Here is a 13164-nt window from a genome sequence, read left to right as displayed (position 1 = left end):
TCTATATATCTTATCTAAAGTTTAGATAGTTTACACAGCAAATCTACAGTGGGATGCAAAAGTTTGGGCAACCTTGTTAATCGTCATGATTTTCCTGTATAAATCGTTGGTTGTTACGATAAAAAATGTCAGTTAAATATCGCATATAGGAGACACACACAGTGATATTTGAAAAGTGAAATGAAGTTTATTGCGTTTACAGAAAGTATACAATAATTGTTTAAATAAAATTAGGCAGGTGCATAAATGTGGGCACTGTTGTCATTTTATTGATTCTAAAACCTTTAGAACTAATAATTGGAACTCAAATTGGCTTGGTAAGCTCAGTGACTCCTGACCTACATGCACAAGTGAATCCAGTTATGAGAAAGAGTATTTAAGGGGGTCAATTGTAAGTTTCCCTCCTCTATTCATTTTCTCTAAAGAGTAGCAACATGGGGGTCTTAAAACAACTCTCAAATGACCTGAAGACAAAGATTGTTCACTACCATGGTTTAGGGGAAGGATACAGAAAGCGGTCTCAGAGATTTCGGCTGTCGGTTTCCACAGGAACATACTGAGGAAATGGAGGATCACAGGCTCAGTTCAAGTTAAGGTTCAAAGTGGCAGACCAAGAAAAATCTTGGATAGGCAGAAGCGACAAATGTTGAGAAGAGTCAGAGTCAACCCACAGACCAGCACCAAAGACCTACAACATCATCTTGCTGCAGATGGAGTCACTGTGCATTGTTAACCATTCGGGACACTTTACACAAGGAGATGCTGTATGCGAGAGTGATGCAGAGTAAGCCTTTTCTCTGCCCAAAGCACAAACAGAGCTGCTTGAGGTATGCTAAAGCACATTTAGACAAGCCAGCTTCATTTTGGAATAAGGTGCTGTGGACTGATGAAACTAAAATTGAGTTATTTGGGCATTACAAGAGGCGTTATGCATGGAAGAAAAATAACACCGCATTCCAAGAAAAACACCTGCTACCTACAGTAAAATATGGTGGTGGTTCCATGATGCTGTGGGACAGTATCAGCAGTTTCTGGAGACCAATTTCCAGGAACCCGTGACCAAGCTGAAGCTGTGCCGGGACTGGATCTTTCAACAACACAACGACCTTCAACACTGCTCAAAATCAACTAAGGCATTCATGCAGAGTAAGAAGTATAACGTTCTGGATTGGATAGCTCAGTTCCCAGACCTGAATATAATTGCAAATCTGTGGTGTGAGTTAAAGAGAGCTGTCCATGCTCGGAAGCCATTAAACCTGAATGAACTAGAGATGTTTTGTAAAGAGGAATGGTCCAAAATACATTCAACCAAAATCCAGACTCTCATTGGAACGAACAAGCGTTTACAGGCTGTAATTTCTGCAAAAGGAGGATCTACTAAATATTGATTTCATTTCTTTTGTGTGGTACCTAAATTTATGCGCCTGCCTAATTTTGTTTAAACAGTTATTGCGCACTTTATGTACCGTATTTTTCGGACTATAAGACGCACTTTTTCTTCCCCAAAAGTGGGGGGGAAAAGTCACTGCGTCTTATAGTCCGAATGCTACGAATAAAGTCCCCCTAACACATGCCAAACGTTTTGCAACCATTTGCCGCTACTTGTCCTGTGTTACTCACGGATGTTGCAGAGCGTGCAGCCGCTACTTGTCCGCCCAGTCTGTGTTACTCACGGATGTCAGGGGTGCCCTCAGGCTGTCTCCTCCTGTGACTCCACTCGCTACAAACCGCGCAGCTATTGCCATGCACGCCGCTGCTTATTGATCGGTGCAGAGCGTTCACCGGGTTTAACGGGCTTTAGCAAGCATTCCACCAATCAGGTGGGAGGCGCTGCCCCTGACCGCCTATCATGGCCGCCCACTGCTCCCTGCTTGCTTGATAGGAACTTGGGAAGGCGGGACCAGAGCTCCGTCATTGGGGCCAATTACTGCAGGGAGCAGTGGGCGGCCATGATAGGCGGTCAGGGGCAGCGCCTCCCACCTGATTGGTGGAATGCTTGCTAAAGCCCGTTAAACCCGGTGAACGCTCTGCACCGATCAATAAGCAGCGGCGTGCATGGCAATAGCTGCGCGGTTTGTAGCGAGTGGAGTCACAGGAGGAGACAGCCTGAGGGCACCCCTGACATCCGTGAGTAACACAGACTGGGCGGACAAGTAGCGGCAGCACGCTCTGCAACAGAATCTCGGCGGGCAAGCCTGGCTAATGTGTGTCTTTCACGCGTTTCCTGTGTCTATGACGGTGGTTCATGCTGTTTAGATGAACCGCTTTGCGCAGCTTCTGTCTGTGGGGTGCTAGTCAATGAGACTAACTTGCCCATCATAATGATGTAAATAGTGCAGGTCAGCGTGCAGGCATTGTCAGTGGGGGCATCTTGTTACCGCAGTTACATATGGGATGAGAGCAGCAACGTGGATTGAGTGCAAGCTGGCTGTAATAAGAACCAGTACAGCAGTTATTAAAACTCAAAACTTCCTCTCTGCTCTAAAAAAAAAATAAGCAGCAGCATAATAACCTTTAAAGAAAAAAAATGTTACAGCTGATACAAATCCTGCAATAAATCTGCAGTGTGTCTACTTCCTGCTTTCATGGAAGCAGACATAGGGTTAAAAGCTTGTGTTTACAAATTAGCTGCTTCATTAGCTGCAGAGGGACACATGGAATGGAGGAGGATACTGAGGTAAGCAGGTGGACAGAGAGGGACACAGAGACCGAGGAGGACACGAGGATGGAGGACGACACAGTGGAACAGAGGAGCACACAGAGGGACAGGAATAACACAATGGGATGCAGACTGACACAAAAGACACAAGAAAGGCACGCAGGGACATAATTGGTGGTGGAAAGGTCCACAAGACGCCTGCACCACAGACGCACCAGGTTTAGTATATATATTTTTTCCCTGGTTTTTGACCTCTAAACCTAGGTGCGTCTTATAGTCCGGAGCGTCTTATAGTCCGAAAAATACGGTAAATCCAATACATTTCATTTTCCTTCTCAAATATCACTGTGTGTGTCTCTTATATGATATATTTAACTGATATTTTTTATCGTAACAAACGATTATACACGAAAATCAAGACTATTAACCAGGTTGCCCAAACTTTTGCATCCCACTGTAGCTGCAAACAGCTTCAACAGTTTATGATTATTTACTCCTGTGATACAATGAGAGTGGCCATGTTCTGTTTGTCACATTACACACAGGCAAGCTGATCTGTATCTCCAGTCCTCAGCCAGCGAAAACTTCACTCACCTCTCCTCTTCTCTCCTCCCCTCTGCCTCTGAAAACTCTGGCTAGTAGCCTCTTTCTCCTGCAGCCCAGACTAGGCTCCCATAAGCCCTTGCTTCTAAGGCTCAGAGTGCCAAAGCTCTCTGGAGAAGCTGTGGGTGAGGATTGTATAGTTTATAGGGATTTAGAGTATTAAAACAAAAAAAGTATTTGGCTTGAGGAATGCCCTATAAACTATATGAAAGGAACAATTATGCAATGAGTAAAAGTTTATCTCGCTTCCACTTTAAATACTTCAATTCCATCAGACTTCAATTTAGATATAAATATTTAATTATTTTTATATACTCCATAGCTACTGTATATAAAGGGAGCAGGGTCCTTCATGGGTTCCAAAACATAGTAAAATTTAGAGTTGGGTTATAGGGAATTAGAGTATTACAACAACAACAACAACAACAACAAAAAGTATTTGGCTTGAGGAATGCCCTATAAACTATATGAAAGGAACACAATTATGCAATTAATAAAAGTTTATCTCAGATCCACTTTAATGAAAAAGAAAAAGTTTGTTGATGTAATTTTACTATTTCGCCACAAGATGTCCTCAGCAATTTTTTTTTATAAGTTCTGTAAGCATCCTATGTACACTTTTAGGAAGTGTACTGTGGAAGGGAAACTTTTTTTCAGAATGATTGTGCGGGCTTCTCATAGAAGCCGCCGATCATTGCTACGGAGACTTAGATCAATGAATGGGAACTGTGTTCCCATTTATTGATCTCCGGGCCAACGGGCGGCAACGTGAACGATCGTGGGAGCGTGTGAATGAGCGAGCAGGAGCATGGACAGCGGCGGCGGGGATACGTATATCTCCTCTCCAGGCACAAATGTTTAAAGGGGTGTAGATATACTGTACGGAGTGGCAAAGAGGTAAATACATAGGTAATGACTGTCAATCTATTTTTTATTGAGAGTTGAAGAATAAGAGTAACAAACAAATCACTAGAAAGCAAAGAATATATTGTCCCCAATTCTGAAAGGCCACTCGGTAAAATAAACATAAGGAGAAAAACCGCATTCGGTATTTCTGATTTTTTTTTTTTATATTCGTAAAGCTTTTTCCTAATGAGGTCATTTTCTGCACAAAAGGTGTGCGGTAAGGGAGGGAGGGGGTTGCCTTTTCCAGCTCACTGATCCTGGCTGATGGGCAGCAGGCATCGGGGCTGAGTGCAGAGGCTGCGCTGTCACATCCATGCACCAGCAGCTCTGACCAGTTGCCAGCACCCACCATCCCCCTCCGTGCTATATTGTCTCCCATCAGGACAATCAGCCAGAAGCACACAGCAAAGGATGGATGTAATGAGACAACAGCGCCCGGCAGAAGACTTTCTAGCAGCCATGCCTTCAACCTGCAGAGATCCCAGCCCCCAGCGCAGAGAGGAATCAGATGTGACAAGGAAACTTTCTCCCCCTCCTGCCGCCTCGCACCAGCCAGCCACAAAACCGCATGGGTATAATGAAGTTACCTGCATGTAAGAACTGGTCCTAAAGAAAACCTGAACTGAAAATTAAAAGTTAAAATAAACATACAGAAGTCATACTTACCTCCCATGTAGTCTACTCGATCGCTTTCTCCTCTCCCGCATCCTGTTTGTCCTCTGTGATCAAGGGAATTCTCCGTCCTCCATTTTGAAAATGGCCATTACCTCATAACAGCTTTCTGGTCAGCATACTGTTAAACTGTAACATCGCCCACTTGAGCCATAGGAAAACAGACATTACATGGCACATCAGTTGTCCACTTGGCTATAACTGACAGCAACTGATATGTAACTGACAGCAACTGATATATTTCATTTCTGACAAAATGTTGTCAGAACTGGAAGAGATCATTGTCAGAGGAAAATGGTGAGCTTCTGGGAGGAACTGATAGCAATGTAACTATGTAATGTTCATTTGACATTACCTCATGTGTTTATTTTAAATAATTTTACTCAGTACAGCTTCCCTTTAAAAAGCAACTACTTTTGCTTGTGTTACCGAATGCTCTAATCTTTCAGACTACTGTATACATTTACTGACTTTTAAAGAGACGCTGAAGCGAAAAAAAAATATGATATAATGAATTGGTTGTGTACTATGAATAATTACTAGAAGATTAGCAGCAAAGAAAATATCCTCATATTTTTATTTTCAGGTATACAGTGTTTTTTCTAACATTGCATCATTCTATAATATGTGCAGATTACACAACACTCAGCATTCAAAATGAGTCTTTCAGAGCAGTCTGTGAAGTAATGAACTCTCCTCTGGCAGAGGAAAAGTAAACAGTTCAATTACAGTTGAGATAATAAAAGTCAGATAACAGCCCTCTCCACGACTAACTTAGTCGGAGACCTTAATAGCTTTTTTGCATAGAGATAACTGGAGTTTCTCAACTCTTCCTGTACTGGAAACAATTAGACTGATGTATCTGATCTTAATGTTTTATTTCTTAGCTGTACTACACATACAAATCATAATATCATAATTTTTTTTTCGCTTCAGTGTCTCTTTAAGGAGGATTTTGCCTCACAAGTCAGTAACTTACCCCACTGTATGGTAACTTCACTTTTCCATGTGGTAACATATTTAGATGGTTAATAAAATCAGCTGTTTTGCTTTTTTATTTTGCATTATCAAATGCGGTAATGCTTTCAGAATTGTGCTTAAAGAGACACTGAATTTTAATTTTTTACATTATTTTGTTATAAAGTCCTCTTCAATACTAAATTCTAAGTGGAATCGCTGCATCCCTGTGGTAGATGAGTAATTTATTACCAATAAATAGACCTGCAAAGTTCCACAACTTTGCAGGTCGCGGATTATGCTGCCTTGGGGAGGCAGATCTTTGCACAGTAGCTCTGCCTTCTCCGCAATCAATCTCCGCCTCATCCCCACCCCTCTCAGTGAAAGAAGACAGAGGTGGGGGGTGGGGGGGGGGGAAGGCAGAGATTGACTGCAGAAGAGGCACAGCTACAGAGCAAAGCTCTGCCTCTTCCAGGAAGAAAAGGCCTGCGTGTCCTGGAACTTTGCAGGGCGATTTCTCGGTAATAAATCACTCATTCTGCTGCGGGAACGCGGCGATTCCACTTGGAAGTTAATGCTGAAGGCGACTTTATAACAAAATAAGGTAAAAAAAAAAGACTTCAGACTCTCTTTAAGATAACCACACAGATAAAAGCAACTCCAGAGCTTTCCCTGAATGTTAGTAGAGATAGCCATGTACTGGTCAATGTGGCCAACAGATAGATACCTCTCAGATCAGAGAAGAATCTATCTTATCTGAAATAGAAAGTAATATTTCGGTTTTTGCAGATGATACAAAATTGTGCAGAATTATAAATTCTTAAGGAAGCTAGTGACAAATTGCTGGAGGATCTGGATAAGATGGCTCTATGGGCACATGAATGGCAGACAAAATTCAATGTTAGAAAATGTAAAGTCATGCATTTTGGTTCTACCAACGGTCTAGCACCATACCAAATAAAAGGGATACAGATAGAAACATCAAACTTCGAGAAGGACTTAGGAGTATTTGTTGACAACAAGTTAACTATCCATATTCAATGCCAAGCCGCTGAAGCTAAAGCAAATAAAATTTTGTGATGCAATAAAAAAAAGCTGGATTCTAGCAGGATACTGCCCCTGTTTAACTCTCTATGAAGACTGCATCTAGAATATGGAATTTAGTTTTGGGCACCAAATTACAGGAAGGATATTGCAGTTTTAGAGCAGGTGCAAAGACGAGCGACAAAATTGATTCGAGGGATGGAATGCACCACTTGCCAGGAAAGATTTGCTTAACTGGGCTTATTTAGTCTGGAGAAAAGACGCCTTAGAAGAGATCAAATTAACATATATAAATACATCTGAGATCAATATAAAAGCTAAGCAGAGAGCTTTTTGTCCCTAAACTTGTGCAAAGGACTGGGTGACATGATATGCGCATGGAGGAAAAAAGTTTTAGCCAATTATTTAAGAAAGTGATTAAAATGTGGAATGTGTTAACACAGAAAGTAATTTTGGCAAATTCTATATCTGCGTTTAAGGGGGTTTATAAGCTTTCCTTGCGTTGAAAGACATCCGTGGTTATAATTACTAGGCCATTCCTGGTGGTGTTGATTTAGGGATTTAATCTGATTACCATCTGGAGTCAGGAAGGAATTTTTTCCCTTTTGGGGCTAATGCTGGGTATACACGGCTCGATTTTGCCACTCGATGCTCCAGCTTAATCGATTCCCCGCTCGATTCTGCAGGGGATTCTCTTGCGCTCGTTTTTCTTATCCTTCTGCATTGTCCTCAATGCAGAATCGAGCGGCGAAACAATGGGGCGGGAGATCGGAGGTGTCGGAAATGATCTATCGAGCCATCTAAATGGCTCAGAATCGAGCCGTGTATTCCCAGCATAATTGGACCATGCCTTGTAAGGGTTTTTTGCTTTCCTATGGATCAAAAGGGATATGTAAGGGGATAGGCTAGTGTTGTACCTTGTTTTATGGTTGAACATGATCAATGCATTTTTTTTTTCAACCCAAATAACTACAAAAACTATGATTGAATCCCTCCACACAGTGCACATAGATTTTCAATAGATTTTAGCATGAAAACAATTGAAAATCTGTGCACACTGCCTGTCTGGTCTCCTTATCTGTGCCCCGCTCTTCCTGGGTCATGTGGGGTAGGCAACGAATACACTCACCTGTCAGCCAGCACTTCCTCGCTGTGTCTTCTCTCCACTGCTGGGAGCTTCTCCCAGTCTCTTCCCTCCCAGTGAGCCGCGAGTCCTGTGCCCAAACGCTAGAGGCCAAACACTACAGGCGTGCCAAACGTGACCACTAGAAGCCTTTTGTGTTTGGGTTCTGGCATTTGTGACATGACACAGGCAGCGCGGAAAAGAGGAGACAATGAGGAGGTACACCTGATGGAATGGTACAACGGATAAAAGTCTGTTAAGACTAACATGTAGTGTTCTGTAGCACAACGTCAATACAAGCTTCTTTGCAGACAGCCATCAGTGTGCAGCCTCGTTTGTTATGTTAAACAGTGAGGAGGGCCTGGCAGTGCAGAGATGACATGCGAGTGTTTGCTTTGCTGAGTACAACACTCATTGCAAAGTAGAACGCTGCTAGAAATGCGCTCCCAACCAGCCACCAATCAAGAAAATTCTTCCATGGGGCCTAAAATTGATCAGGAATCGTTAGTGGCATCGATTTCTAGCAGACTCCATCAAATGATGGAATCTGCTAGATATTAATGAGAAAAGTCCACCAGTGTATGACCACCTTTAGATATTTAATATTGACATTGGATTCTTCTGTTTCAAAGGAAATTGCAAATTCAGATGGTGATATACTTTGCACAAAAGTTTATCCTGCCCTGTACATCAAAGCAGGATATATAATTTGCTTTTTAACAACAAGCAAAACGGAAACATTACCATTATGTTAGATCAAAAACAGTGAATCATTTTGACTAACAAGAATAGCTAGACAGAAATCTTTACCATTTCCATCATCTCTGGATCTTCAAAGTCATAAATAATGTGCTCCAATATATCTCTGTCAGATACAAATCCCAAAGCTCTGAAAACGATGATAATAGGTACCTCCTGTTTAATATAAGGTAATGTTGCAACAATTCGCTGACCAATAGCACTTTTTTTGGCTCCCTGTGAAATAAAAGTGCAGAAAAATGTTAATTACTGTTGTCTGCATGGCTATATTGCAGTGTCACTTTAAAATGTTTTGAGTTTTTTAGTGATTAGCTTATGGTTTTACATTTTAAAGACACTGTTTATTTTCTGAAAGAGTAATTCATGACCAGATTATACAGGTTTTGGACAAAATAATGGAAGCACCTAACATTTTGGCATCATAATCTTTGAACATGTTTTAAGCAATCAAAACTTGACAAATGTTAAATTTTTGTTTATTATTTTTGTTATTTGATATGTTTCATTAAAATAATTGTCTTTTTACAGATGTTTAAACCAAAGTCGGTTATAATTAATAAAAATGGCAGATCTCTCAGACTTTCAAAGAGGCCAAATTGTTGGTGCTCGTATGGCAGGCGCTACTGTAACAGAAACCTTCCCGAATGCTTGGCATTTCAAGAAGCACTGTCTCAAAGTAATGACTGCCTTTGAAAGAGAAGGAAAAACGTCCTCAGCAAAGCACAGTTGTAGCCGAAAGTCGAAGTTGTCTGAGAGAGACCGTCGGACTCTAAATCGAATTATTAGAAAAGCTCGCAAGACCTCAGCTCTTAAAATCACTGCAGAGCTGAATGAACACCTATAGAAACCAGTTTCCACAAAAACGGTTATTCGGGAGCTGCATAAATCTGGATTCAACGGAAGAAATGAAATTAGAAAACCTCTGCTCTCAAAGACAAATGTTTCAAAGCGTGATATAGAAACCACCAGAATTGGTCCCTCGAGCAGTGGAAAAATTTGATTTTCTCTGACGAATCGTAGTTTACCTTATTTCCGACCTTCGGCCAAGTGTACGTTTGGAGACAGCTGAAAGCAGCATTTCATCCAGACTGCCTTCTCCCAACCGTAAAACATGGCGTGGGTTCTGTGATGATCTGGGATGCTATTTCTTGGAAAGCCGTCGGGCCAATGATTTCCCTTCATAGAACAATTAACAGCCAAGACTTTTTAGGAATTTTGGGCAACCAAGTTCATCCTATGGTTCAAAAACTGTTTCCAGAGGGGAATGCCATCTCTCAAGATGATAATGTCCCACAGCTAGAAACAGCTAGAATTGTTAAAGAATGGCACGGGGAACATTCTAATGAAGTTGAGCATCTCATCTGGCCACCACAATCCCCAGACCTCAACATCATTGAGCATTTATAGTCGTTATTAGAGATTCAAGTAAAAAGTCGATTTCCGCTGCCATCGTCTCTAAAAGAACTGGAGGGTGTTTTAACTGAAGAATGGGCTAAAATTCCTTTGGAAACATTCCACAATTTGTATGAATTAATACCTTTGAGGAAGTAATTGCCGCAAAAGGTGGACCTACACCATGCTAAAATATATTTTGTTGATTTTCAAGGCTTTTCCATTATTTTGTCTAACCACTGTATATGAAAATGGTGTAAAATAAGCATGCAAATTTCTATTTACTGTATTCTGTGTACTGTAATATGTCATTTTGTGAGGCATAATCAAGGGATTTTCAACTTCCCTGTCTTGTAGATCAGCAAAGCGGGAAGAGTAGCCACAGTTTTTTATTTAACAAGGGGGAGCAAGTATAATAGAACACTCCCACACATTCTTTCCTTGTTCACTGGAAAAATAGTAAAAATATGTAATGCAGCCAAATCAGATGAGAGAAGGGAAATGTTAGCCTGATTGGTTAAGATTAGAGTGAGCAGCTGCAGCCTGTCAGATGATAAAGTAAGAGACTGTATTATCCCTCATACAGGGGGTTAAGAAGCAGCAGTAATTACATTGCAAGAAAGGCTGGTGAGAGATTCTGCTAGAGGTCTGAATGTAAATGAAGATGTTTTCAGGCGAATTTTTTTTTTTTTGGGGGGGGGGGGGGGGGGGAATTCACAATTTATACTCAAGTCATATTAAGTATTTTGTTTGATAATTACTGTAACTTTTCAAGCTCAGTAACTGTGTGGCAAGTCACTACCTGCTGATATGCACTATTCAAATATATATAAAAAAACAGAACTGCAGCTGCTATGGCCAAGGCTCCCTTCATTGGGTCAATCACTGCACTCGCTCAGTAGCTGCAGGCAGCTGTGATTGGCTTGTTTGGTTGCAGCGCTCCCGCCTGATTGACCGCTCGGCTTCTGGAGGCTGATTTGACCTCAGATCAGCATGAGCCGCAGGTTTCACTTGGAGGGACTGAACAGCTGCATGGATGACCAGGGGCTCAACTCCTGCCACATAGTTTATATTGTGGCAAGTATATCCCCTACTAGGAGGGCAAAGAGGGAAGATGAGACACAGGAGGACAGAGGGGACTGAGGAGATACTGGACAGAGGGGACACAGGAGGACAGAGGAGGAGAAAGTAGGACATATGGGGGGGGGGGGGGGATAAAGTAGGACAGAGGAGACACAGAAGGACACAGGACAGAGGATACACCTGGACACAGGTGACCAAAGAGACACAGGAGGACCTGGGACAGAGGACACAGGGGAACATAGAAGAGCCAAGGAGAACATGGGACACACGAGGGACAGGGTAGGTCACAAGGAGGGCCAAGGCAGACATGGGGAAAGAGGAGGACAAAAGGAGAAACAGAGAATTACACTAGAGATACAAATAAGGCACATGGGTGTTTTATGTGTACAATAGGTACAAGGTGGACATAATAATTGGGGGGATTGAGAAAAGAAGATCCACAAGAGACCCCTGCAATATAGACACACAGTTTTTTGGGGGGTTTTTACTCTGGTTTTTGTCCTCTAAATCTAGGTGCATCTTATAGTCAGAAGCATCTTATAGTCCGAAAAATACAGTGCAAAACAATTCATGAAGCAAAATCTTTTACTTACCTGGCCTCCTCTTGCCAACATGCTGACCCATATAGAGCTGGTAGGTCTTGAAGAGTTCTCCAAGCAAGATCGACACTCAGCAGTATAAGCATACTTGGAGTCTTTCTTTGCAAAGACATATACAGTGTTTGTAGCCATTTTTTCTTGAGCAATTAAGACCTAAAATGCGTAGCCAGTGAAAGAAAAATTTAACAGTTTAATAAAAAGAAAAGGACATCCAAAAACAGTGTTCTAAGATATTAAGAACGAAACAAAATATATTACCAATATGGTGGGATTACTACAGTCTATCCTCACTGGAGAAAAAACTCATCTAACACAAAATCGAGGAAGCACTCCAACATACAGACCAAAACACTAAAATAAGTTTAAAGGTTAATTGGTTGCTAAAGTCTCATACTAAAGTTTGACTGTTCTCAGCCGATGTCACCTTGGTAAAAAAATCTAACATTTTTACAGATTTCCCATACGGTCTGGTCTGCAAAAGTCACTTAATGATATGGTATCCCAGATCTTTAAAGGACATCAATAAAGCTGGGTTTCCTCTTTTTTTAATGCTCCGCCAAGCATTTACTGCAGTGACTTTCAGTTGCTGTTTGTTTATAGGCCTTTCTATCCTATGCTTATGCTGGGAATACACCATGAGATTTTTTGGCAGATAGGTGGTTCGATAATTTCTGACATGTCCGATCTGATTTATGATAGTTTTTCTGATTGATTTCTCATAGAAGTGAATGGAAATTGATCGATTGGAAAATCAAATTGGACAGTAAATCTGCTGAAAAATCTCATCATGTATTCCCAGCATTAGTCTTCAACAAATCCATGCACAATTGGGTTAAGATCAGGTGACAGGCTTAGCCATTCAATAATTTTCCACTTCTTTGTTTTAAAAAAAACTCCTGAAACACAGCCTGATCAATTTGATAGCATTTAGTTGGATTTAAGGAGACAATGGGCTCTATTCACAAAACTTCTCTTAGATTACTTATTTATCGCCTAAGTGATAAAAAAATAACCTTTCAGCACATTTACAAGCAAAATAATCACTCAAAGTAAGTTGTTCCTGATGAACTTCATTTCAATATTACTTTTCTGACCTTAAAGCGGATCTAAGATGAAAAAGTAACTATAACAAGTAACTTGTCTATATATCTTATCTAAAGTTTAGATAGTTTACACAGCAAATCTAGTTGCAAACAGCTTCAACAGTTTAATATTTATTCCTGTGATATTATGAGAGCTGCCATGTTCTGTTTGTCACATTACACACAGGCAAGCTGATCTGCATCTCCAGCCCTCAGCCTGTTAAAACTTCACTCCCCTCTGGCTCTGAAATCTCTGGCTAGTAACCTGCTCCTCCGCCAGCCCAG

At 41.2% G+C, this 13164-nt stretch overlaps 1 protein-coding gene across 1 annotated transcript in view; it reads right to left on the bottom strand.

Moving 5' to 3' along the window:
• Positions 1-11946, bottom strand: part of POLR2B (RNA polymerase II subunit B) — a 470934-nt gene extending 458988 nt beyond the window's left edge. The window contains exons 1-2 of the mRNA XM_068233836.1: positions 11792-11946; positions 8775-8939 (exon numbers count right to left, since the gene is read on the bottom strand). Coding sequence (XP_068089937.1) covers positions 8775-8939; positions 11792-11929 — 303 coding nt within the window. The 5' untranslated portion in view covers positions 11930-11946. The remainder of the gene's footprint in view (positions 1-8774; positions 8940-11791) is intronic.
• Positions 11947-13164: the final 1218 nt, after the last annotated feature.

The sequence above is a fragment of the Hyperolius riggenbachi genome, chromosome 1 (genome assembly GCF_040937935.1).
Source record: "Hyperolius riggenbachi isolate aHypRig1 chromosome 1, aHypRig1.pri, whole genome shotgun sequence".
In the NCBI taxonomy this organism is placed as follows: Eukaryota; Metazoa; Chordata; class Amphibia; order Anura; family Hyperoliidae; genus Hyperolius; species Hyperolius riggenbachi.
This window is presented reverse-complemented; position numbering and strand designations above follow the sequence as displayed.